Source organism: Lissotriton helveticus, chromosome 3_1 (assembly GCF_964261635.1).
Source record: "Lissotriton helveticus chromosome 3_1, aLisHel1.1, whole genome shotgun sequence".
NCBI classification, from domain to species: domain Eukaryota; kingdom Metazoa; phylum Chordata; class Amphibia; order Caudata; family Salamandridae; genus Lissotriton; species Lissotriton helveticus.
Genome location: NC_136061.1, coordinates 1,175,556,759 through 1,175,583,653, shown reverse-complemented (window position 1 = coordinate 1,175,583,653; position 26,895 = coordinate 1,175,556,759). Strand labels below are relative to the sequence as shown.

General features: G+C 48.3%; 1 protein-coding gene across 1 annotated transcript in view; it reads right to left on the bottom strand.

Moving 5' to 3' along the window:
* The window catches only part of GLB1L2 (galactosidase beta 1 like 2), a 949,835-nt gene that overhangs the window by 595,381 nt on the left and 327,559 nt on the right, over nt 1–26,895 (bottom strand). Inside the window, exon 5 of the mRNA XM_078681819.1 lies at nt 26,457–26,565. Within this exon, the coding sequence (XP_078537945.1) occupies nt 26,457–26,565 (109 nt within the window). The remainder of the gene's footprint in view (nt 1–26,456; nt 26,566–26,895) is intronic.

The window sequence follows — 26,895 nt, the reverse complement described above, 5'->3', positions numbered from 1 at the left end:
TGGGTGTGCCGTTCCTTTTTACGTCCTTTATCACCTTACTATACACTAACCCGGTCGCACGAGTGCGGGTTAATGGTCGAGTATCAGCCCCATTTGCTATACAGAGAGGTACGAGGCAAGGATGTCCGCTCTCACCTTTATTGTTTGCTATTATTATGGAGCCTCTGGCTTGTATCCTGCGGCAAAGACATGCAGCCTCGGCATTGGGTTTTCATCTTCGCTCATTGGCGGTATCTATGTATGCTGACGATATGGTGCTTTATATCCGGGAGCCAGTAAGATATCTTGAAGGGGTGATCAGAGAATACATCAGATTTGAACGCTTCTCTGGCCTGGCAATAAATTGGAACATATCTATATTATTGCCGTTAACCGACATTACCCTCCCATTCCCAATAGAGTTCCCTTTAGAATGGGCCCCAGAACTAGTTCGGTACCTAGGGATATGGATCCACAGGGATGCCCAAGAAATAATCCGTGCTAATTACGGAGTGGCGATTTCCAAGTTGGAAGATCAGGTCGCACGCTGGATACGGTTACCCCTGTCATTTGCGGACCGAGTGGCCCTGATTAAAATGGTGGTGCTTCCCAAGTTTTTATATTATTTTGTAAATATCCCGCTTGTTTTGACGGCTAACTTTTTTGCAACGCTTCAATCCTTGTTAATCACATTAGCCTGAGGGGGGAGAAACCTTGTGTAAAGTGGGACACTCTGACAAATCGATATGGGCGAGGCGGGTTTCCAGTGCCGGATATGAAATTGTACTATCTGTGTGCACAAGCTCACTTTGCTTCTTATTGGATTTCGGCGCCACCATACACACCACATGTAGCGATTGAAGCTGCGGCGGCCTATCCACTGCCCTTAAAGGCAATGGTGGTAAATTCGCATTCGGTGTACGAGAGGGGAGAGGTGGACACGGTGCAGTGCACAGCGAAGGCCTGGCGGGACTTGGGGAAACGCGCAGACCGTTTGCCACTGTTTGCACCGGCCATGCCGCTGCTGCATCATGCGCACATTTCCGTCTCGAGCGATTTGGGTGCTCTTCAACTGTTGCAGGGTGCCGGGATACATAATATGGGAGATGTGTTCCCGGCGGGCCAATTCATTGGCTTACAGACAATATTGGATCAAACGACTAATGGAACCATGGCTACGTTCACCTACGTTAGGCTGCGTGCGGCGGTGCGCGACCACTAACTATCCTATCCGATGGAGCCACCTACACTGAATGCTTTGCAATTGATGTATACGGCGACTTCCCGAGCGAAGATGATTTCTCGACTGTACAAGGTGTCGCAGGACGATGATAGAGATGTAGGTGTGGTTGCAAGGTCTAGATGGGACGCATGTTTGCTGGAGCCGCTGTCGGATGATGAATGGGCTGAATGTTGTGATATGACAGGCAGATTTGCTGCGAACGGGAATTTTAGGCTCATACACTATAAATTCTTACAACAATGGTACTACACTCCAGAGCAACTTTTTAAATATGGGCTTCGTGACACGTCTGCGTGTGTGCGGTGTGGGATGGATGCTGCCAATTTCTTACACTTGGCTTGGGTGTGTCCCCGTGTGTTTGCGTTCTGGACGGATGTGACGGTGGCTCTGACTGACATGACGTCAGTACCGGTTGATATGGACCCGCGCATATGTCTGCTGGGCATGGTGTCTGGTATACCGTTGAGTGTAAGGCGCTTGGTTGCATTGGCACTACAATTAGCCAAGCGTAGAGTGGCGGCCTGCTGGGGAGGGAGAAGAGCGCCTGATGTAAAAACTTGGTTACAGAAATGGCGTATTGTCGTGATCAGCTGACGTGTTATTATGAGGAGCTGCCATTGGGATCACGACCGAGAGATATTTGGGGACCCTACACCACTTACATGCTGGCAAAGCTCTCTGATGAAGACTGAGCTTGGTCCATGCTTTTAGCATGACAAGCTGCCCTATTCAGGGAGGCAATGATTTGTGTGTTGCAATCAGCCAGGCAGTTAGCGCTCACCTGGTCCAACTCCTCTGATGCTACTTCAGGGGTAACCTGTTGTTTCTCCGGATCCACAACACTCCCTTTGCTAGTCTTGATTATTGATGTTCTCCTGCATTGGTGCAGGTATTAACTGATCTTATTTACTGTCGCAGGTGTATGCATACTGTGAGTGTCTCCATGATGCTGAGATTACCGATCGTCTCACTTGCTCTGTCTTTATCACTCGAATAGCTGACCAACTAGGATCCGGGAAGTTTCATGGGGGGGGTTTGTTTAGTTTAACAAAAACAAAAAGTTGACTATATGATTTCTGAAAACTTTGAGACTACAAGGAGATCTGCCATTGGGACTGCAAGTTAGATTATGTTCATTTTAACGTATGTTACGCCGCTGGGCCTCTGGCTGTCAGCATTAAGGCTGTGTTCTGGTAACTGAATGAACGTCTATTTCAAATAGTTGCGGCTGGCCCACTGGGTTGTAGGCCAGAAGCTGTGTCCTTGCAGAATGGTGAAATAAAGGTCTTTTATAAAAAAAAAAATTAAAAAGTAAAAGATGCCAGGATAAATACCAGGTTAGATCTGCGGGGAGTGTACCATTTGGTGCGCGTACGAGAGGGGGATGAATGGAAAACTGCCTTCAAAACACGTTATGGTTTGTACGAATACACTGTAATGCCGTTCGGGTTGTGTAACGCCCCGGCGGCATTCCAGTTTTTTCTTAACGATGTCTTGAAGGAGTTTGTGGACATCAGCGTTGTGGTGTATATTGATGATATCCTCATTTATTCGGATGATGTCAGGTTGCACACTAAACATGTTGTTCAAGTTTTGCAACGCTTGAGAGACCATTGCCTTTTCTGCAAATTAAGCAAGTGCGAGTTTGGAGTTGAGAAGGTGGAATTCTTGGGAGTAATGCTTTGTTCCAATGGTCTACAAATGGCTGAAAGAAAGGTTCAGGCAGTACAGGATTGGCCAGTCCCTAAATGCGTGAGGGATGTGCAATGCTTTTTGGGATTTGCCAATTATTACCGGCGTTTTATCTTGCATTTTTCACAGGTAGCGATCCCTTTGTCCCGATTACTTAGAAAAGGAACGACATTTAGTTGGTCCTCCGAAGCTGAAAACGCCTTTGTGTTCTTAAAACAAGCGTTCATTTCTGCTCCCATATTAGCACATCCGAAACCTGAGTTCCCTTTCATTGTTGAGGCCGATGCCTCGAATGAGGCGATTGGGGCCATCCTGTCTCAACGCAACCAACATACTGGGCAATTGCATCCGGTGGCTTACCTGTCAAAAAAGCTAAGTACAGCAGAGAAGAACTATACAATTGCTGAAAAAGAACTGTTGGCAATCAAAAGGGTTTTTCAGGAGTGGAGACAGTATCTGTGGGGGCAGTGTTTCCAGTTACAGTCTATTCAGATCATCGCAACCTACAAGTATATGAAGAAGGCTAGACATTTGACGCAGAGACAAATGAGGTGGAAGCTGTTTTTTGCTGGGTATGATTTCATAATCACTTTCCGACAAGGTTGTGAGAACCAAAACGCAGACACCTTATCTCGCTTAGACAGCAGGGAGGAAACTTGTAAGCCTCAGGTTTTGGAGGCTATTGTGGATCCAGCTAAAGTAATCTGTGTGCTAAGAGCAGATAACTTCATGGAGAGTATTAAGGAATACAAAACCCCGAATGCTTGGGTGTCATGGAGTGCTAAGGCTGTTGGTCGCTCGTTGAAACAGGGGTGCCTTTTGTGTGTAACAAATTGTGTTTGCCTTCGAGGGAAATCCAGAAGAAGGCTTATGAGTGGTGCCATAAATCTCCTACAACGGGACACCAGGGGGTGAAGAAGACAATGCTTTTGCTGCTAAGGCATTTCTGGTGGGAAACCATAAAGGCCGATGTGACTTTGTGGGTGTCTGAATGCGAGATCTGTGCGCGTGCTAAAAGCGTAACCTGCAAAAGTAAAGGGAAACTCATGATCATGCCTACGCCACAGAGGCCTTGGCAGAACATAAGTTTGGATTTTATCACTGGATTACCTCCCGATCAGGGGGAAACGGCTGTGTTGGTGGTTATTGACAGTTTGACCAAGATGGGTCATTTCATACCCTGTAGGAATCTCCCCACAGCAGGTCAAACAGCTCAGTTGTTGCTGACGGAGATCATTCGCCTCCATGGTATCCCTGAGGTCATTGTTTCTGATAGGGGGCCGCAGTTCATCGCTCGATTCTGGAAATCGTGGTGTCAGGCCCTGCACATTGTATCGTCACTATCTACCAGTTTCCATCCACAGACCGATGGTCAGACTGAGAGGCTAAACCAAACGTTGTTCTGCGTTGTTATGCTTTGGAAGCCCAAGAATCTTGGGTGTCTTTGTTGTGGATGGCGGAATTGGCATATAACAATGCATGGCATAGTTCAGTGGGAATGTCGCCTTTCTGTGCCAATTATGGTTTTGATGCTAAGATCCTTCCCATTTGCATTCCAGAAGAGGTGGCTAATCAGTCTTTCGTAATGGGTATGGTCCAACGGCTGCACACTATCCAAAGGAAGGTGAAAAGATATTTGCTGAAGGCGAAACAAGAATACAAACGTTGGGCTGATAGACCCAGGTCCGAGGGGCCAGTGTTTCAAGTGGGTGACAGGGCCTGGTTGTCCACTAGGAACTTCCGTTTCAAGTTGAGGAGTATCTTTCACCCTCGCTAAATTGGCCCGTACACTGTCCTGAAACGTGTGAACCCTGTGGCTTATAAATTGAAGCTTCCCATGTCGCTCAGGATACACCCTGTCTTTCACTGCAGTTTGTTGAAGCTGGCCTTGGCTGCCCGTCGCCGTGCTCCTTCGCCTGTGATGTGTGATGGTGGATTGGAGTACGTGGTGAAAGGCATCAAAGACTCGAAATGGCGTAGGGGTGTCTTGTGGTACTTGGTGTCATGGAAAGGGTACTCTGCTGAGGATGATTCGTGGGAGCCATGTACAAATGTGCACGCCCCGGTGGTTGTGCGTTCCTTCCATAGGCGTTTCCCTGCGAAACCTGGCCCTAGGAGGAGCTAGGGGGGAGGGCATAATGTCAGGATCTGCATCACGGCGCCTGCCTAGGTATGAAGACAAAGACTACATTACACAAGATCCTCCTCGACAGGAAGTACTTAATGGGCTTGCGCGAGCACTCGGTGCTAGAAATTTTGGTTTCCAGTATTTCAGTTTCGGATCATGGCTACGCTGCTCCAGAGGCTGATGTAAGCGGTGCTGGGGAATCAAGCATCCTGGAGCGGTCTTGTTCTGTTCGGGTAAGAGAAGACGGGAACGGAGGAGATCTCTTCCGAGTTCCGCGGTGTTGCCCGTCTTTCGCTTCGGAGTGTGGAGTCCGGCTTGGCTCACACTGCCGATTCCTTTTGTCTTGTGTTTTGGGGAGGACGGAGCGGAACACAGAGGTGGTTGAAACCTCGTGTTACCGTTTCCCTTCTGGTTGCTATTATCGGAGCGGAATACAGGGGTGGTCGAAACCTCGTATTGCCTTTTCCGACATCAGAGGTAGGTAGTAAAAGTGCCAGACAGTGGATGGTACAGGCACTAGTGTCTAAGGAACTTTGTATAGCGGCAATTGGTAACCGGAGCGGGAGTGGTGGTTGCAACCACACGCTACCGGTTTACATACTTTCACTGAATTTCACGAAACAGTATAAGGATTATTAGTTGCATTCTTCTTCAGGAGAAGTGGTGTTTGGCAGAGTGCATTTGAGCTGTCTGGCTCTCAACTTGCCCACTTATTCTTTTCTATTGATTTGTTCCTTGGGATAGTGAACCTATCAGAGTGTGTGATTACCTGAATTCAAGTACAACGATTTGCTCTTGCAGTCTATGGTAGGCTATAGAGCGCAAAACAATTTCTATGTAAAAAGTAGGAAGCTTGTATGCTCTAGGGTTCTTAATGTTATCCTTCTTCCCTTTCAGGAAATACATACATATATGCACCACTTAGGCTTGACTGCGAACAACGATTGTGTTAATCATTCACAGGTATGCAAAACTAGAGAGAATTCATGAGAGTAGGGGTGTGTATATGACATCAGTTATATTGTTTGTTATTGTTTTGTCGTTTCAGGTTCTTGTCCCTGCTGTCCCTTTCCTTCCTTTTTTCCCTCGCCCGATAGCTCGAACACCCTGTATGACTTTCAGGGTGTTGGTGACGTCGGGAGGTGGACCCTTATCCGGATCCTGCGGAGCTAGACCTGACACTATTAATCAGAGTTTCTATGATTTACAAAGATTGATGTTATTAATGACTACTATCACACCACGCACACGCACCGTTTCTCCAAACCGTGGTACTGGGAAATGTTCCCACAGCCTCCCGATACATTTACAGGATTACTTATTTTAACCAATTTAGGATTGATCAACACTTGATTACTCACCTGACAGATCCCATGATGCCCCTTGCCCCTGTCCTGAAGAAGACCCGCCGCTGAGGACTACATTAACCCTTATGCACTAGGGTCGAAACGTCGACACCCCCGAATAGGCCCACACCCTTCTCCTGACCTCCTCCACTTGAAAAACAGAAGAGATTACACTGTGAAAATAACAGTCTAAACAAAACATGTCTTACTGTACGTGTTGGGTTAGGCCTGAATTGTGATGAGAGACCGTTTCTTACTTGCACTGGAACTCATATACTGGAAATTATTTGAAACAATTACTGCCTTCTTTTCCGCCCTTTTCCTATCTTCTCTCACACGAGCACTGATCTTTCACATACCACTTCCTTTCTGATGATAACCATGTGGATATGACATTGTATGTGTCTTTTTGGATAAAATACCATATATGATTGATTAAAACTGTGTTTTCAATCACTACCCTAGTGGCCTTGTAATTTAAATTCATGTTTCTTTAATACTGTACGTACCTTATTGGATATATACATATATCTTGTCAGCCATTTAATGCTACAACTTTAAATTTAAAATTCATGCTACGTTAGTCTAGGGCCATTTGTTCTTTGTACCCACAGATATAGGATTCCCGATTTCTGAGGTCACTACACTTAAAACCTATAAGTCACCCCTAAGGCAGACTTCTCAATCCTGAAGGTAGGGTGCTGGGTCCTAAGTGTGGGGGTGCCCTTGCATGAGCAGGGCACCCCCTACAACTTTCGGAGTTCATTCTCCCGGGTGGTAAGTGCCACAGCCATTATGACATATAGAGGGGCCATTTGTTATTACACGATGGCGACCTCTAAACTGGCTGTAACGAACTCTGTTATGTTTGGTATCAAACATTTTGAAATCATACGCCCACACCATAAATGGTGTGGGAGGTATGATTCCATGCACTATAAAGCTCCTCCTGGAGGCCCTCAGTGCTTCCGGTACCAGTCTTCCAGAACCGGACAGCAAACTAGGGCTGCTGCAGCGCAGAGACATGTTTCTGCCCTCCTGCTGCTGAGCCAAGCTCGAGCAGGGAAGGGCAGAACAATAGATATCCTGTCACAGTGAGGTGTGACCACCTCCCAGACAGGGTTTAGTTTATTGAGGCAGGGTGGGGGCGCTTGCCAGCGCCACAGAGACTGCTTGAAGGGCAAATTTGGTGCCCTCCTTGCATACTCCCGTTCAAACCAGTTCAGGGAGCCGTTGGCTCCCGCTCTGGTGCGCAACTGGACAAAGGACATAGGAGTATCCTCCCCACTGTGGTCACAGCTTTAGCTCTTGTGGAATGAGCCCTTCAGCCTTTAGAAGGCTGCTTTTATGCCAGTGCGTAGCAGATCTTGATGCAGAGAATGACCCAATGAAAGATGGTCTGTTTCTGCACCGCCCGACCTTTCTTCGCACCAACATACCCCACGATGAGTTGGTCGTCCACCCAGAACTCTCATGTGCGATCAAGGTAAAACGACAAAGCTCTTTATGGGTCAAGACGGTGGAGTTGCTCCTTTTCCTTAGAGGGATGTGGAGGAGCGTTGAAGGTGGGCAAGGTGACCGATTTGGCAGGTAGAGGCCCTAGTGCAAAGCACCAAACTGAGAAGAATGGAGGCTCACCCTTCAGGCCGATGTAATTGCCACAAGAAAGGTTGTTTTGATGGTGAGCAGCCCGAGGGAACATTGTGAAGAGGCTCAAAAGGAGCACACATCAAGAATGTGAGGACCAAATTAAGGTCCCACTAAGGCATAATAAAAAGAGAAGGGAGGAACATATGTCATGCAGTTGCAAAAATGCAGACTGAGCAGAAAGATAACACTTCAGGGCGCCCAAAGAAGAGCCCTGCTGGGCAAGGGTAAGAATAAGAGCAAAATATCAGAAAGGGCAGCAAAAAGTTGGGCCAATTAACTTTTCTGAACAATACGATACAAATCGCTGCCAACCGCAGGTGTATACCGACTTGGTGGAGGGATGCCTGACTGCCAAAATAACATAGCATACTTTGGGAGGAGGGTGAAAAGCGATCAACTGCCGCAACTCAAACTACATGCAAGAAGGTGGAGAGGTGACAGGTTCGGGGGAGGACCCTCCCTGCTGCTACGACAGGAGATCCTCCTGTAGGGGCAGCCTGATATGAGGATCAACACTCATTTTCAGAAGCTCGGGATGCCAGACTTACTGTGCCCAGTCTGGAGCCACAAGGATGACTTGGACTCAGTTGTTTCTGATCTTCTTGACAACTCTGGTATGGAGTAGTATGGCTTGAAAGGTGTATAGGAGACTGAGATCCACTCAAGATGAAAAGCCTCTCTGAGCGAGAGCTGCCTTCGAACCCACAATGCGCAGATCTTCTGGCATTGAGCGTTCTCGGCGGAGGCAAACAGGTCTAACCAAGGCCCTCCCCCTTGCTGAAAAAGACCTTGAACAACTTATGGGTGGAGATGCCATTCAAGATCCGCAAGGCATTGACGATCGAGTTTGTCTACTCTGGCATTTAGAGAACCTTCCAGGTGTTGAACCACCTGGTAATAGTCCTGATGTTCCAGCCATCTCCAGAGATGCAGGGCCTCTTGTCAGAGGGTCCAAGACCCCATCCACCCTGTTTGTTGCAGGACATGGTGGTGGTGTTGTTTGTAAACAACTCCCTTCTGGCCTTACTAAGAATAAAGGCTTTCAATACCAATCAGATTGCACGGATCTCCAGCTGATGTAGAGTATGGATTCCTTCAAAGACCAGAGTCCTCTGATCTTCACCTCTCCCAGGTGGCCGTCCCATCCAAGGAGTGACGCATTGGTCACTACTGTGAGATCTGGTTTGGGAAGGTAGAGGTGTCTGCCTCTGACCCAATCGTGCTTCGTTAGCCGCTACTGCAGGTCCTTTTCAGTTCCCTCATTGATCTGGACCATGTCGGAGAGATCTCCCTTATGCTGCACCCACTGGAACTTCAGTTCCACTACAGAGCCTGCATATGCCAGCTGGCAGGAGTCACCAGCATCCTTAGGAGGCCCAGCATCCTCAGAGTCAGCCTCACCGAAACCCGGGTTAGTGGCATAAATATTGATATCATGACCTGAATATCCAGGATGTGCTGCTCAAGAAGATAAGCCCAAAACTGCACTGTGTCCAGAACAGATACGATCAATGGTGCATCTGAGAGGGAGTCAGGTGTGACTTCGGCATGTTGATAGTAATCCCTTGTGAATGCAGGAGGTTCGCCGTAGCCTAGAGGTGGGAGATGACAGTCTAGGGCGAGCCCACCTACAGTAGCCAGTCGTTGAGATAGGGAAGACTGGCACCCATAACCTACGGAGACGAGCTGTGACTACCACCATCACCATGGTGAACACACGAGGGGTGCTAGTAAAGCCAGAAGGGAGCACAGTGAACTGAAAATTAAATGTTCACGGCCTACAGTAAACCGCAAGTAGCGTTGATGGGCAGGCAGGTTAGGGATGTGAAAACAGGTGTCCTGCAAATCCAATGCTGCAATCCAGTTTCCTAGGTTCAGGTCAGACAAGACCTGACCCAATGTGAGCATCTTGAACTTCTCCTTCTTGAGGAAGTAGTTGAGGGTTCGGAGATCTAGCATAGCACGAAAACCCTTGTCCTTCTTGGGGACCAGTAAGTAGCAGAAATATCACCCACAGCCTGGCCCCCGGAACCCTCTCTTTGGCTCCCTTGACCGACAGAGCCTTGACTTCCTCACACAGCAGTGACAAATGACCCTTTGTTCGCCAGTCATACGATGGAGGCATGGAGAGAGGGGTAGTCTCGAAGGAGAGGGCATAGCCCCTTCAGACAATCTGCAGAACCCACCTGGCCAATGCTATGGACTGCCAGTGGTGGAGGTGATTGTGGATCCTGCTACTGACTGGATATCCATTATTTAAAAGGGCAAGACTAGGAAGGTTTGGAGGCTGCAGCTGTGGGTGGGCACTGGACCATACCGCTGACTAGCCAACCCACGAGGCTGGTTAGAAATGTACTCTTGTCTATGCAGAGGCTGGGAACCTTGAGTGGCTTGGTGGCTGGGATAGGGTTGGCGCGTTGAAAGTCCATTCCTTCACAATAAAAGGAGCGAAAGGGGCACCAAGAGGCCCAAAGCACTGTTCGAACCCTGCGAGTCCTTAAAGTGATCCAGCACCAAGTCCACCTTGTCTCCGAAGAGACGGGTGCCATTGAAGGGCATGTCCACGGGGGAAGCCTGGAAATCCCCCAAAAAGCCAGATGTTCTGAGGGCCACAGTAGGCGAAACCGCTCTGCCCAGCGAGTCAGATGTTTCCAAGCCACAGCGTATAGTGAACTCTGCTGCGTCTCTCCTTTCTGTAACTGCTTCGGAGGTAATGGCCTGGGCCTCATCTGGGACCTGTGGCAGAACGTGTGCAACCGTTTCCCACAGCATGTGGGAATAGCGGCCTGTGAGAAGTTGGCCTGGTATATGCTGTCCACTAATTAAAGTGGGCACACTGCACCAATCCAAACAATCCTTATGGTGATTTAAGAGGTCAAAGATAACCTTAGAAAGCTATCCAAGTGGTAGCTGTGGAGAGCAGCCTTCAGGCTTAGTCTTGTAGGAATGTTTAGCCGTTTGTTTTTATCAGAGAGCAACCTTTTAGTACTGATTAAATGAAAGGAGAACGACGCAGTAGTTATAAAAATACGTATTTGTTACAATAACACACTTTAAGTACGACACAGTATCTTCTACACTGAGATGCTCACAAAACACACAATACTGTAGCATAGAAATAATAGTAAATAGCACTAATACACAGTGGGCTCCAGGGGGAGACCGAACCATATACTAAAATAGTGGTATAAGAACCACGACTCGAGTCAAGACATTGTCTAGAGGAGGTAGAATCGCTGGGACCCCAAGGAACCACTCAAGGTGAGTAAGTAGGGACCCCACGGAGGACGGGTGCAGTGTGGGAACACAACCGTGTGCGCCGTACAATTCTATGGGAGAGTCACGGTTGCAGTTTTAAAATTTAAGGACCCTTCTAAGTGGACTTCGAAGAAACCCTGTGGAACTTAGGAGGTTGGAGAGCCACCCCACCCGGTGGATATCGTAGTACCAGAGTTACCTATCCCAGGAAAGACGGGTGCATAGGTCTGAAGTGGCGTCAGAAACCGCCGTTGATCTCTATGGAGGACTTCAAAGAAGAGTCACTGCTGGGAAGAAGGAAAGTGTCTGTCGCAATCCAAAGGTGGATTCTTGATGGAGAGTACCTGAAAGCATAGGGGACAGAGTCTGGGTCACTCAGAAGTGACGAGGGGCTCTGTAGACGAATGCCCACCGATGTTGAATGCTTCAGGTGCGGAGAGGGGGTTCTTAAATCTGCAGCCACAGGGACCAAGACACGTCGAGGACGACCAGGAGCCGGATGCGAGCTGTCCCACGAAGGATTTCGAGTGCTATGGGGTCGGTGTCCGGCTGGAGCACCAACAAGCATTGGCAGTGGAAACCCACGCAGAAAGAAATGAAGGTTATGGGTTGGACCAGCAAGGTCCAGGAGAATCACCAAACACAGGGGAGTCAGGGGAGGCCTGGAGCAACCAGGGGATCCCAAGAAAAGTAGTGTTGACCCTCAAGAGTACCCACAGGCCGGAGGCACAGGGGTCGCGAACGAACCTCAAGCAGTTTCACAAAGCAGCAGCCCACGGCGCACTCGGTGCGAGGAGGACGGAGTACTTTGTAGGAAATGGTGCCAGAGGTTTGGACTACTCGGAGCCCAGTGCACTTGTTTTGGAAACGCCAACAAGCATATGCACTTGCAAATGTACGCGGTGCACAGGGGTATAGGTATTGCAGCCCCCTCGAGGAATTCTGACCTCAAACTTGGTAAGAGGGACTTGAAATACCCACCTCCTGTGTTGCAGGAGCCTTCAGAGCCCGTAGGAGCTCAGGAGCAGCAGACCCGTCAGTTGAGATGTGGTGCATGCGGTTGCAGGGGAGTGACTCCTTCACTCCAAGGGAGATATCTTCAGTTGTCCTTGATGCTCTACAGGTCCTGCACGGAACCTGTATGGTGCATGGACATAGACGATGCTTCAGACAGAGGGAGACGAAGTCAGGCCCAAACGATGTCCAGAGAAATCCAGAGTGTCCAGACGGTCGAAGTTCAGTGGTTTCTGGTTCAGCATCTTGTCCACGTCAAATCTAGGGTCCTACACCCAGGTAAGCCCTTTTGTACCCATGGGAAAGAGTTGGACAGACTCAGGCGCCCCTCCCAGGGGAGGGTCAGGACAGCGGAGAGGTTACTCCCACGTCCTTTGTCCAGTTTTGCGCCAGAGCAGGAGACAACGGCTACCAGGACTGGTTTGAACTGGACTATGCACAGGGACACCAAATATGCCCCGCATGCAGACTTTCGGTCGCTGGCAAGCGCACCCACCCAGGCCTAATCAACTAAATCCTGTCTGGGAGGTGGTCACACCTCCCTGTGTCAGGACTCCTATTGTTCTGCCTTCCCTTGCTCGAGCTTTGCTCAGTAGCAGGAGGGCAGAAATGTGGCTCTGGTCGGCAGCAACCAGGGACCTCACAAAGCTCGTTTCTGAGGGATGGAATCATACCTCCCACACCGGTTAACGGTGTGGGGGTATGATTTCACAATGTTTGACATCAAACATTCTTTCAGCAGTTTTAGAATTGGTCCTTACACGGTCCCATAATGCCACTCTATATGTCGTAAATGGCTGCAGCACTAACAACCCGGGAGAATGGACTCTGTAGGCTGCCGGGGTGCCCTGCTCATGCAGTGGCACCTCTCACTTAGAACCAAGCACCCTGCCTTCAGGATTGTCAAGGCCTGCTATAGGGGTGACTTTTAGGTTTTAAGGATAGTGACCCTTAGATACAGTAAACCTATACCTCAAGTAAGTGGTGCATGCACCAACTTACACAGGCTGCCATGGCATGCATGTAGGTTCCATTTTGCATGGCCTCTCATGGGTGGCATAATACATGCTTCAGGTCTCTGGGGTACCTATGCCCTGTTTACATGGGTGCCATATACTAGGGACTGACAAAGGTACCCCCAGTATCCAATCTGGAGTGTACCTAAGTATGTGGCATAACAGTTTAGGGAGAAAACAGGCAGACTGGGGTCCTGATTAGCAGGATCCCAGTCAGACTAGCCAAAAACAGTATCATATGAAGCAAAAAGTGGGGGCAACAATAAGAAGCAGATTCTACTTTCCTACATGGCCCAATAAGCATACGGTGTTCACTGACCGCAATGCAAAGCTGGCGGAAGAAAAGTTTTCTTTCTGAAGCTGTCTAGCCTCTTGGATTACCTATCTGGGGGAGCTGCAGGAAACGTGCCATGGAAAGTAGAGGCTTGGACCACCAAGCTCTCCGGGGTAGGATGTTGGGTGAGGAAATTTAGGTCTCCTGAAGTGGAGAAGTGGTGGCTGGCAATCGTCCTATTCACAGGAGCCACTGTGCTGGGTTTGGACCAGGTCCTAGAAGAATGTTGGAGAGGGCTTTGTTGAACGGAAGGAGGGGTTCAGAGGAGGAGACTCCCGGTTGCAGCAGCTCCGTCAAGATGTTGGTCTTGAGTCAACGAGGCAACTGAAGGTCGAGGAAATCAGCCGCCCTCCGCACCACCATTGCGTATGAAGCTCCCTCCTCCATAGGCACAGTAGGGGGAGAAATCATGCCGGTATCTGGAGAGGTATCCAGTCTCCTGGCATCACCCAGTTCCTCACATCAGTTCATATCCTGATCATACTAGTATTCTAAAGGATCCAGCGACCCCTCCCATTCCTCCCCGAGGCCTAGCCCTTCATAATAAAGCTCAGGCTCAAACCTAGGACAAGAGGTCCCTGTTGGCGCCGGAATCGGCATCTGTCAAAGCGGCTCGGACTTTGGGATCACAATGGAGCTGGCGCTGCTGGTGAACACAGGGGGCACCGGGAACATCGGTCGCAATAGCACAGCCAGCGTCGGTACAAATCAATGACTGGATCTATGAAGGCCAATCAGAGCTGGGGCCGGAGCAGCCGGCGTAGAACCATGTAGGGGACCCTCCAACCTCACGGGGCCTGAAGGCACGCCGGAGGGTACAAGGCACTGAAAAATGAAACGCATGGCCCCATGGCTCTCTTAATTTGAGCGGGTTATTCAGGCTCCCAGAGAACTGGGGAGGCGCGGAGTCAGACCAGGCGCAGGGTCTAAGGAACCCAGCCTTGAATGCTGATGTTCCTTAGTTGCATCAGCCGATGGACGAGGAGAAGTGAAAGCGCACTTTGACTTTTTGTATTTCTGTGCCTCTTCCCTGAGTGCCCCGATTCGAGTGGGACGAAGAGGACTTCAATACTCCTAGAACAGTTCCGAGACCTTCCTCTCGAGTGGGATAATAACTTCCTCGGAGTCGAATGTAGGGACCGCTCCCTCAAAGCCTTCGGCACCATGGCCCAGCAGTCAGACCACAACCTGGAGTATTGGTCGCGCTCCACACACCACAAACACACGAGATGCTGGTCTGTTACTGACATGGCGCAGTGACAGGCACCCCAGGGTCTAAATTCTGTCTTCCTTGATGACATCCTCCACATACCACGAGGAAGATAACCTAAAAAAAAATGACAAAATGTTGCAAAAATCCTGTCAAAAACTGCCAGAGGGGCAGCTCTTCTCTCGGATCAGAACTGACTGACATGGAAAGAAACGAACTGACGTCAGTGCGCCAAGGTGACGCCTATAAAGGTGATGCGGACCTCACTTCGCCTGTGGATGACGCAGATGCCATGGGAAGCCGAACGAGGCCACCTACGGGCGCGCAGGGATACTGCTCAAGAAAAATCTTCTGGATCCAGTTTGACACCTGGGGAAATTCAAAGGTAATGAATCTTTGGCTAGAAGACTCTATTTGATTGCCTGCTTCAATAAAATGCTGGTACAAAATACGGACGGGTCAGGAAAGTCCATTAAACAGATCATTATGGACCTTCTTAGAAAATGATCTACAATCGGCTTACCCCAAATATTTTGTATTGTTCCGTGAAAATAATGCACTTAAAACAATTCTGGGACAAGAACTTGCCTCTTTCTGACCATTAAGAGAGCGGCGAACAAGGCGGTAAAGATGCAGTCATATCTGGAAGATAAAAATAGTTTTAGTTTCCGATCTCATGCCTCGATGGTGATCAATCAGAACGACGGCTTGAAACCTCCATATCTTTAAAAAAAAAAACTTCCCAGCACACATCAAGCAGAGACTGATGGCCAACTACCAGCGCTGGCCAGCCAACCACACTGGAAACGCAGTGGACCAACCAGGTGTAGTCTTTGTGGTGACAAAAAGGACGCCTTTGTACATTTGATCTGTACATGTCCTCATCTGTACAAACCGCGCATCAATCTACAAAAACACAGTTCCAACGCCAGAGGTATTCACACGTGCAGAGAAGCAATAATAGCGTGTTTCAATTCATTAGACCCAAAGTTGAACTGTAAATTAGTTAAATTCCTGACGATCGCCCTTATTGACCTCAGTGGGTCGGCTAAACTAACATCAACATTCAACATATAAGTGATAGACAACCCACAAGAACAGAGAACAGCTAGACTTGATAGGCTACTAGTGGAGAAAGCAAACAATTTGGACTGGTGCGACCACCTTGTCAGTAGGTTTGAGATTATCCGCTCTTATAAGGAAGATCACATATGGTTAGCTGATGCTTTAACATATTAATATGCACTGCTGTATTTTAGTGAGGTATTTTAGTATGTGATACTATAAGAACACATGGTGTTATTATGTCCTATCAAGCACAGATGCACTTTATTTAGGTTTGCCACTAGCAGATTTGTGTTGTATTCATTATAACATTGTTATGGGTTTAAGTAACTGAAACAATAAACGCTTCATTATAAAAAAAAACAACAAGATCTACCTCTTAAAGTAGACCTCCCCAAGCTTGATTTCTGGGTGGATATCAACGAGGAGTTCAGGCCTATCTCAACTGTATTAGAGTTACAATGAAATGCGAACATCCTTCCAGACATCTCATATAACACATTTATTTACATTATAAATAGTTATCAGAAAATTGAAAGTGCAAAATAACAGTACACAGATGTCACACAACTAAACAGGTTATCTTATACTATGAAAACTACATAATACTGAACAGATTAGCACAGCTAGTTCTAAGTTTGGTTTGTTCCAATTCCAATGTCCGTAGAATAATGCCTGATGTTTTGGAGGATAAATGATCTTCATTGAAAAAAATGCAAATATTGATGAAAACACTTCACAAAAAAGTAAAAGCCGCAGAACAAGCTCCCGATCCTCGCGCCTGTGAAACGCGAATAAAAATAAATAAAAATGTATTAGCATGACGACTACATTATGGAGCCGCTAAATCATATCCGATGGAGCAGAGCTGGTCTGTGATTTGAGTGGCTCTGGTACCACCTAGCGTCAGGAGAGAGCAATTTCTAGGAAGAAACACTTTCCGAATCCAGTCCGATTCATGGAGTCAATTAATCCAAAGGAAAATAATATGCTGGAACCATTCATCAGAACGGAAAACAAGCATTGGCAATGCCAATAGGACTGACTACAAAAGAATGATATATGAAAATATGAAGCATTTTAAGCAAATAGCATAGGAATAGATATGTATTTTTGTGGAAGCAAAAAAGTGTGGAATAATATTGGTGTAGGTAAGGTCAAATGACAGTTGCACTAACAAGCCAGACCTACAAATCCATGTAGGTTAAAGACTGCGCTCCACCCATCTGTGCTGCTGCCATAGAAAACCAACATAATTGTTCTAGTTATCTCAGGCACTTTAATAGCAGTCCAATGTTATATGTGTGCCCCAGAAAGTTCAAGCTTATTCAACTGGATAAACAAAAAAATCACAGCTTATGAAGGGTAAGCACTTATTTCTGGAAGCAACTAACAACTGCCTAATGACAACATACCCTTCTGGCTCCCAACATGTGGGCAAAGCCAAAGTCCCTCTATAGTGATGATCACATAACTGTCTGGCAACAGCTGAGCTATCAAGCTAGACTATAGAACTTCTAAGCAGGACAAAGAGATGCAAAATGAAATGGAGCTCGAGTCTTCACTGAATTGGTACAGAAACACTAAAGTATACAAAATAGTGATGGATCGAATGCTTGAATTAATCTTGCACACCATGCCACCTCAGTTTGGACCCAGCCGGGATCCACCGCTGGGCATACTCGTCCCTCTTAGTGGGAATAGTAAGGTATACAAAAAAGGGAATGATGGAATGCTTGAATCAATCTCAGCCATTGGAGCAGATTCAAGACTAATTTGCATATGGCTGGGTCCAAACTGAGGTGGTGTGGTGTGCAAAATAAAAATGTATTGGGATGCGGCCCAAAGTGATTACCAGTGGCTGATATTAACTCAAGTTTTCCATCCATCACTTTTTGTATGCTTTAGTGTGTCACCCTGAGTGTGGTGGTTATGCACAGACGTGGGTCCCGTGCACGCAGTGACACCTGAACCAAGCTATACCTGGCTGCTGAGCTTTAATAAGAGCAAAACCAGCTCTGGGATGTTTGTCTTCCAGTTCGGGGAAAACCTGGCCTGGCTGTTTGGGCTGGACACTTCCCAGTGGAGTACGGTCAAGACTGATTTACATATGGCGGAGTCCAAAGTGAGATGGCATGGTGTGCAAAGTGAGCATGGATTAGGATGCCGTACCAGTTACTTAATTTTATTCAAGAATTCTATTCATCCCTTTTTGTATACTTTAGTGGGACAACCTAAGTGGAACAGGTATGCTCAAACGTGGGAGCCGTGCACACTTCGTCACTGGAATCAAAGTGCACATTGTGTCACTGGGACCAGGCAATACCTGGCTGTTGAGCCTTAACTAGGGCAAAACCGGTCCGGCATTGCTGGTGTTTTCTGGGTTCAGAGAGGAACTAGCCTGGCAGTTTGGGCTTGACTGTTCCCATTGGAGCAGGGTCAAGACTGATTTGCATATAGCTGGGTCCAAATTAAGGTGGCATGGTGTGCAGAATAACGATGAACTGGGAGGCAGCCCTGAGAACTACCAGTGGCTGAGAATAATTCAAGCATTCCATCCATCACTTTTTGTAAACTCTAGAGCGCAAGCACACCACAATGGTCTTCTAATGGATCTCAAATAGACGTTCCAAGCTTTTTGTCGAAACATTGTACTACTGATCTGTGGTGATCACACTTTAGGACATTGCACAACAAGTCACTGGACATGAGCGTAACATTGTCACTTATACTCTTCCTGTACACACACAGGCAGGCACAAGGCCTAGAGTAGGCAAACTCATCTTCCGAAAGAGGTACTCTGCACAACTTTAAACAGCGCGGAAGCTGCCTCCACCACGTGGAGGTCCTGAAAGTATCTTTTCTAGCTATGGAAAGCAAGTTCAGTCCAGGGAAAAGCGGTGGTGCAAGACAGCCCTTCCCTGCTTCTTGGCTCGGGGAGTCAGACATTCCTTCCTGAACAAAGCCGCTCCATAAGAACAATGAGCTGCATTTCGTATTTTATGGCCTTAATCGCTTCCCTTTACTTCAGTTTTCAAGCCAACAAGGCACCAATCCTAAACTTTCTCTAAATCGGATGAGACTACCTTCAAATACAGTGTAACATACACAGTTCCGAAATGGCAGATATTTCTGCTCCCTCTCGAGAGTTATTTTCACTTTAAGTCGCTTCTACAGCACATAACATGATTGGTCATCTCTGAGCAGAGCAGCGGGGCACTAGCCCTGAAGTTAGTCATTTGCTCTTTGAGAATAAAGGCCCCACCATTCGTGCTAATTGGCAAGATGACGATGACATTCTAAACCGAGCTTTCTAAGCCGTGATGTTTATATTTAGATGCTTCTATTATTATTAAGGATAGCCTCGCCCAGGGCTTTGTGTACAGGCTTGGCCGGCTGATTGACTGACGGACTGATTTAGCAGCACAATTTCAACAAACTGATCTCAGTTGTATGTTTTTCATAAAATAACTGCATACCTCGTTAAAGTGCTGCCAGTGATTAATTTGAGCCGGAGTTCCGGTTGGGGCCCTACTCTTATTATGCCTCATCTGACCTTGACCCAGAGCAAAGAAGGAAAAAACACAAAAGGGCGAAGAAAAAGAAAGATGGATAAATAGCGACAAAAGGAGAAAGCAGGGATGAAAAAGAAATGTAAGAATGAGATAACGAGTTAGATAGTGTCTGGTTGTGAATGAAAGAAGGATGATGTAGAATAAATAACATTTCACTCTAATATTACTTTGAAAGGGGCAGTGTGCTGCAGTCCATCCAGCCTCCACTGCTAGAAACATTTCCTACATGGCATCTTTTTATTATATTACATACTTGTGTCCAAACTATCAGACAACTTTCTATAGCACAACCTCAATACTCAGATACATGTGCAAAGCTTATATGCATAGTAAAATACCATAAACTCACTAAGGTGGATGTTAATCTTTGTCTCTATTGTTAAACATGAAGTTAATGCAGCATGCAGTCCCAACCGGGATCTCAGACTGCAAACTCCCCCCACCCACTCAGGACATGGTACTGACTTGAATTCTAATGTGCACGTACCTGTTCTTGGCGGTCCTGATGCTCACCCAGTTGTGCTCGATGGTACTTTATATTATAGCACTTCATAGCCCAAAGCACACTGTCAGTTAGCATGCTACACGAAGGGGGGTGCTGGTGCGCAGTGCTGTATTATTGTTGAGATCCTACATTGGAGAGCTTTAATGTCAGATGTGAGTAACCAGATAAGTTCTCTTATCTGTCTTGGGACACGGAGTCCTTCAGTGTGGAGGAGGGGACGAAACGTGTAAAACATAACTGTTATTAGCTTACGTTTTTAATTTACTATGTGCTCCATTTCACTATTTTAATAATTCTGAAGATAGGGATTAACTGGATGTCCAGTGTTACAGGTAATCCAGTTCAGGGTGATGTGGGAAGGGGACTAACACATACAGGAACCTACACAGCACCAACCCAACACCAACCTAACCAGAGGGACAGTGGGATGCTATCTGCCTGCACACCAAAATGGAGGGCAATAGGAAAAGGCCCAGTAGAACAAGTTACTTACCTTCAGTAACGATATATCTGTAAGAGACATATATTAGTTATGGATTCCTTACCTTAGAATTACCCCCAGGCGTAAGACTGGATCAGGAGAATTTTTCTTCAGCAGTACTCCTGTGCGTTGGTAGGTGGCGTTGGTCGACTCCGCAGTCGTCATTGGTGTCGTGATCGCCGGAATGTTGTCCCGATATCTACTTAGACACCGCCCCTGCATGCTGACGTCAGTTCTTTACACGACATTCCACGCCAGAAGCGCAGAGGCACTGACCACTGGTGCCTAAAACAAGTGTCCTGAAAGGGAGTCCCTTTCTGGAGAAGTCAGTTCGCAGAACGGGGAGGATGGTTGGGGCGGTAAGGAATCCATAACTAATATGTCTCTTACAGAAATACCATTACCGAAGGTAAGTATCTTGTTCATCTAAAAGAGACTATTAATTATGGATTCCTTACTTTAGACTAGATACCCCAGCAATACCAACCCTGGAGGTAGATCTGCATACCTAGTTCACACCAGGAAGTCCTGAAGAATGGAACAGCTAAAGAAGCCATATCTTTGGACTTGGCTGTCAGGCAGTAATGTTTAGTGAACGTGTGCAATGAAGCCCACATGGCTGCCTGGCAGATGTCATGTAGGGGGACTCCACGTCCCAAAGCAGTAGTGGCTGCCGTCGCCCTGGTGGAATGGGCATACAACCCTACTGTAAGTTCCTTTTTCACCAAGAAATAACACATTTTAATGCAAAGAATGACCCATCAAGAGATGGTTTGTTTTTGCACGGCCCGACCTTTCCTGGGGCTCACATAGCCAACAAAGAGCTGATCATTCACCTGGAATTGTTTTGTGCGATCCAGGTAAAATCAGAAGGATGCGGGCGGGAAGAAGGTGGGCAAAGTGATGGTTGCCTATGTGGAAAGAGATAACCATTTTGGGAAGAAAAGAAGGTCGAGTTTGGAGGACAACCTTGTCCGGATAAACAGCAAGGAAAGGAGGCTTAGAAGAAAGAGCCTGAAGCTCACTCACCCTGCGTGCAGAGGTGACTGCGACCAGAAAAGCAGTCTTTAAGCTCAAGAGTCTGAGAGGACAATTATGTAGCGGCTCGAAGGGAGCGCACATAAGGTAAGTGAGAACAAGGTTCAAGCCCCACTGCGGTATTATGAAAGAAATATGAGGAAACAAGTGTGTAATGCCCTTAAGGAAACGATTTACAATAGGGGACTTGAAAAGAGAAGGCTGATCAGGAAGCCATAGGAAGGCCGAGGGACGACTGGCTGCCAGGATTACATTACAGACTTTGGGAGGAAGGTCGAAAGCTGTAAACTGCCGCCGCTCAATCTCCACGCAGGAGGTGGAGGCTGGATAGGATCGGGTGGAGGACAGTCCCCTGCTGCTGCGACAGAAGATCCTCCCGAAGAGGCAGTTTGATCGGAGGATCGATGGCCATGTTCAAGTGATCGGGATACCAGACTCTTCGTGCCCAATCCGGAGCCACAAGAATGACTTGGGCCCGGTCGCGCATGATCTTCTTCAGCACTCTAGGCAGAAATGGTATAGGCGGAAAGGCATACAGAAGACCGCAAATTCACTCGCGACGAAAAGCGTCGCCTAGCGAGTGCCGCCTTGGAAATTCAAACGCGCAGAACTGCTGACATTGCGCATTCTCTTCGGAGGCGAATAGATCTAACCAAGGCTCTCCCCACTGATGAAAGAGTTCTTGCACCACCTCCGACTGAAGACACCATTCGTGATCCATCAAGCACCAGCGGCTGAGTTAGTCCGCCCTGGCGTTCAGTGAACGTGCCAGGTGTTGAACCACCAGAGACATGCCCTGATGTTCCAGCCATGTCCAGAAGCAAAGGGCCTCCTGATATAGGGTCCACGACCCCACCCCGCCCTGTTTGTTGCAGTACCACATGGCGGTGGTGTTGTCCTTGAACACCTACACTACTCTCCCTTCGACAGAAGGAAGGAATGGCTTCAGAGCTCCAGAAGGTTAATGTGGAGCCCGGACTCCGCCGGAGACCAGAGGCCTCTGATCTCCGGCTCACCCATGTGGCCGCCCCACCCCAGAAGTGATGCATCTGTCACCACTGTGAACTCTGGTTGGGGAAGGGAGAGGGATCTGCTGCAGGATGCAGGAGGCCATGAGACCCAGCAGCCTCAGGGTCAATCTGACCAAAACCCGGGATAGAGGCTGAAAGATCGGAATCATAGCCCAAATATCCCATAATCACTCGCTCCAAGGCACTGGAAGAAATTACCCAAAAGCCTCCGAGAGACTCCCACATACAGCAAATTCAGGAAATTACTAAAAGCCTACTTATACTAATCTTCCCTGATCTGCACCTCCTGTCAGGATCTGCAACAGTGCCAAGATGCCCCCGAGTGAGATGTGTGCTATAGCAAATAACATTAACATAACATACTATAACATTAGCCCAAAACTGTGCTGTATCCAGAACCACCCAGATGAAAAGGAGCTTCTAAAATGGAATCAGGTGTGACTTAGGCACATTGATAGTGAACCCCAGCAAATGCAAGAGGTCCATAGTCTGGATGTGGGAGACAGCCAGTCTTCGAGATAGGGGAAGACTGGAACCCCTGATCTACGCAGATTAGCCGCGACCACCGCCATCGCTTTCGTGAACACCTGAGGGGCACTGGTAGGCCTTACCAGTGCCCAAACGCATTTTCAGCTCCCCTTTGGCCTAAAGGGGAGCTGAAAATGCGTTTGGCCTACTGTAACCCTTAGGTAAAGCCAGTGGGCAGTAGGACCGGGATGTGAAAATAGGCGTCCTGCTAGTCCAACTCTACCATCCAGTCTCCAGGGACAAGGGCAGGCAGGACCTGAGCCAATGTCAACATTTTGAACATCTACTTCCGGAGGAAGCGGTTGACGTCCCTGAGATCCAAGATAGGACGCAGGCCTTTGTCCTTCTTGGGTACCAGGAAGTAGTGGGAATAAAAATTACGACCTACTTCTGGCACAGGGACTTGCTCAATAGCTCCCTTGGCCAAGAGAGCCGTAACTTCCGACGGAGAAGGACTAAGTGATCCTCCGACATTCGACGAAAAGCAGGTGGCATGGAGGGAGGGGTAGTTTCGAATGGGAGGGAGTAGTCCCTTCGGACTATCTGCAAAACCCACCTGACTGACATGATGTTGTGCCAGTGGAGAGGTGATGGCGAATCCTGCCACCCACTGGCAACTGGTGGCCCTGAAAAGTCGGACTAGGAAGGCTTGCAGGCTGCTGCAGAGGGGGCGCTGGTGGACTGGCCGGCCCGCTGGCCCCCAGACCCACAATGCTGGAGCCCACGTCCCCGGCCGCACAGAGGCTGGGCAGCTTGCACAGGCCTTTGGCTCCGGGCAGGACGTAGGATTTTGCCCCTTCCGTAGCCACGAAAGGGGCGAAAATCAGACTGCGCGGGGCGAGACTTGGTAGCGAGGCCCAAGAATCTGGCCGTAGCCCTAGAACCCTAACGCGCACGTTGTCCGCTTTGTCGCCAAACAAGCGATGGCCATCAAAAGGCATGTCCAAAAGAGTTGATTGGATATCACCCAAATAGCCAGTGGATCTCATCTCAGGGCTACCGACATTGAAATCGTCCTGCCTAGCGAGTCGGCGATGTCCAGCCCACATCGTATGGCGAACTTCACTGCATTTCTACCCTGAGGAACTGCGTGGGAGAGCACAGCCCGGGCCTCCTCTGGGCACTGTGGCAGCACCTGCGCAACTGTGTCCCACACAAAGTGGGTGTAATGGCCCAAGAGACATGTGGTGTTCACCGACCGCAGCCCTAAGCTGGCGGAAGAAAATATCTTCTTCCCAAGGTGATCAAGCTTCTTGGATTTCCAATCAGGTGGAGCAGTAGGGAAGACACCCTTGGAAGTTGAGGCTTGGACCACCACGTTCTCGGGGGTAGGGTATTGGGAGAGGAAAATGGAGTTGTCCGGGCAGTGGTGTCGGGCAATCATCCTATCCACAGGGCCCCCTGTGCTGGGCTTCGACTAGAAGGATGTCTGTGAGGGCCTCACCAAACGGCACCAGCGGCCTCAAAGAGGCAGCTGCCGGTTCAAACACCTCAGTCAGGAGGTTAGTCCTGACCGCCACCATAGAAAGCTCAAGGTTCAAGGCCTTAGCCACCCTACGCAACATCACAGCATAAGAGGCTCCTTCCTCCGTAGCCACAGTAGGGGGAGAAGCATGCTAAGGTCTGCAGAAGTGTCCATACCACTGGCCTCACCCAACTCTCTCCAGTCCGGTTCTTCCAAATGGTCAGCCAGAGGGTCCACAGTTCCTTCCCAGTCTTCCTCACGCTCCTCTGGTTGTCACTCTGGGTGATAGGGAACACCAGGGTAGAACAGAGGTACAAAAGTACCGGTTCAGCTCGGTGTCCATGTCGAGGGGGAGGCTGGAGCCGACGTCGTTTGGGGACACAACCACTGTCGGAGGGGGCGGAGGTGTCGCCAATGGATTCGGCGCCAGAGGAGGTGTTGTAAGGTCGACCGGCACCGATCCGGAGCCAAGCTTGGATCCCTGGGGGCCCTGCAGCACCGGGGCCGAAGTCGCCGACATAGAAGGCCTAGAACCCCCAGCCGAGTTTGCGGGGACCCGAAGGCACGCCGTTGGAGTTGGGATGCCCAAAGATGGAGTGGAGGGCATTGTAGAAACTGCGAAGTTGGGCAGGGATCTCTCCGGCTCCTTGGAAGTGAGGGAAGCTCGGAGTCAACCTAACAGGCTCCATGGGCGGAGCAGGACGACTGCCTCCTGCATCTTGTGTCGCGTCGGACAAAGAGAACGCGAAGAGCGACAGTGCTTATACACCTTCTTTTTGTGCTTCGACTTACCAGAAGACAAAGAGTTCAAAGAGGAGTGTTGGTGGTGACTCCTCGACCGGTCTCGTGACCTCCCTCTGGAACGGGACCTCGAGCGGCGCGGAGCTGACTGCCGGGCCTCCAAAAGCTTTCAGGACCTCTCCCGCAAAGACTTCAGATTCATGGCTCGACAGTCGGAGCACAACTTTGGGTCGAGGTCGCGCTCCAAGCACCACAGGTACACAAGGTGCAGATCCGTAACCGACATCAACCTGTGACAGGAGCCACAAGGTTTGAAGCCGGTCCATCAATGGCACATCCCTATGCACCAGGAGTCGAACGACTCGTAAAAGATGTCAACAAAAGTAAAAAATGACAGTCGAAGAGTGACTAGAGGTACCACTCTCTCTGGATCTGCACTGGCTGGTGCGAAAAAGAAAGAATTAACTGACATCAGCGTGCAGGGGCGGCATCTAAGTAGATACAGCGACATCATTCCAGCGATCACGACACCAACGACGAACGCGGAGTCGACCTACGCCACCTACCGATGCGCAGGGATACTGCTGAGGAAAAATTCCCTGGATCCAGTCTGACACCTGGGGGTAATTCTAAGGTAAGGAATCCATAACTAATAGTCTCTTTCAGATACCATACGGCAACATGCACAAGGCAGGAATGCTGTCAAATGAGTACAATGATGTCAAATATGAAAACATGGATGTTGTTGACAGGTGCATTAGCAATGCACCTATTTTAAAGGCAGGGATACTGCCAACTGCTGTACAGATACACCTCATGAGCAAAGAAAGAAGTAGAAAAGCAATTAAGGTTAGCAACCGGAACTGAATCTAAACAATCTTTAAAAGGCCCAGGTTCCGCCAACTCCTGCTAGGCCGAAGGAGGCCAAAATCTAGAGCAGATATTCCCTCGCATGCTCACAAAGGCTCCCAAAAGCGAACGAGCACCAGAAGGACAAGCTCTCTTTGGGTCATGCCACAGAGTGGCTTTGATACAAAGTGTTTGGTAGCTTGCAGCCGTAACAGCACACAAATGAATAAGCCTACCCATATCACAAACCGTGCCATTAAATTATTACATCTTTTTCCTATGGAGATTTTACAGTCCACACTGCATACCTGAAACCGGACAACTTTTCCCATTAGGTGATCAAAATAGGCGTCAACAGCAGCAATGAATCCTGGGTAAGTGGTTCGAAGCTTCATTTTCTTGTCTCGCAGTAACCAGCTACGAACAGATAAAAACAGGAAATATAATTGCTGAGTTAACAAGCTGATACAGAATGTCATGTCTCACATCTGCAAAACAGCACTGATTTGTTAACATCTGTCCCAGATGATAATTCATGTGTAAGAATGCAAATTGTATCCAACTACAGCCATTCCTGAGTCAAAGTTCTTAAAAAGAACCCCACCATGCTTGATCTAACATGTGAGGCCTTATACCTTAACACATATCAGGATGTGTACCGATCAACCAGCTCACAACACTAACGTCTTATTTACAGGTGTTGTGGTGGGTAGTAAAAAATGATCGCACCTGATAAAATCCAATACA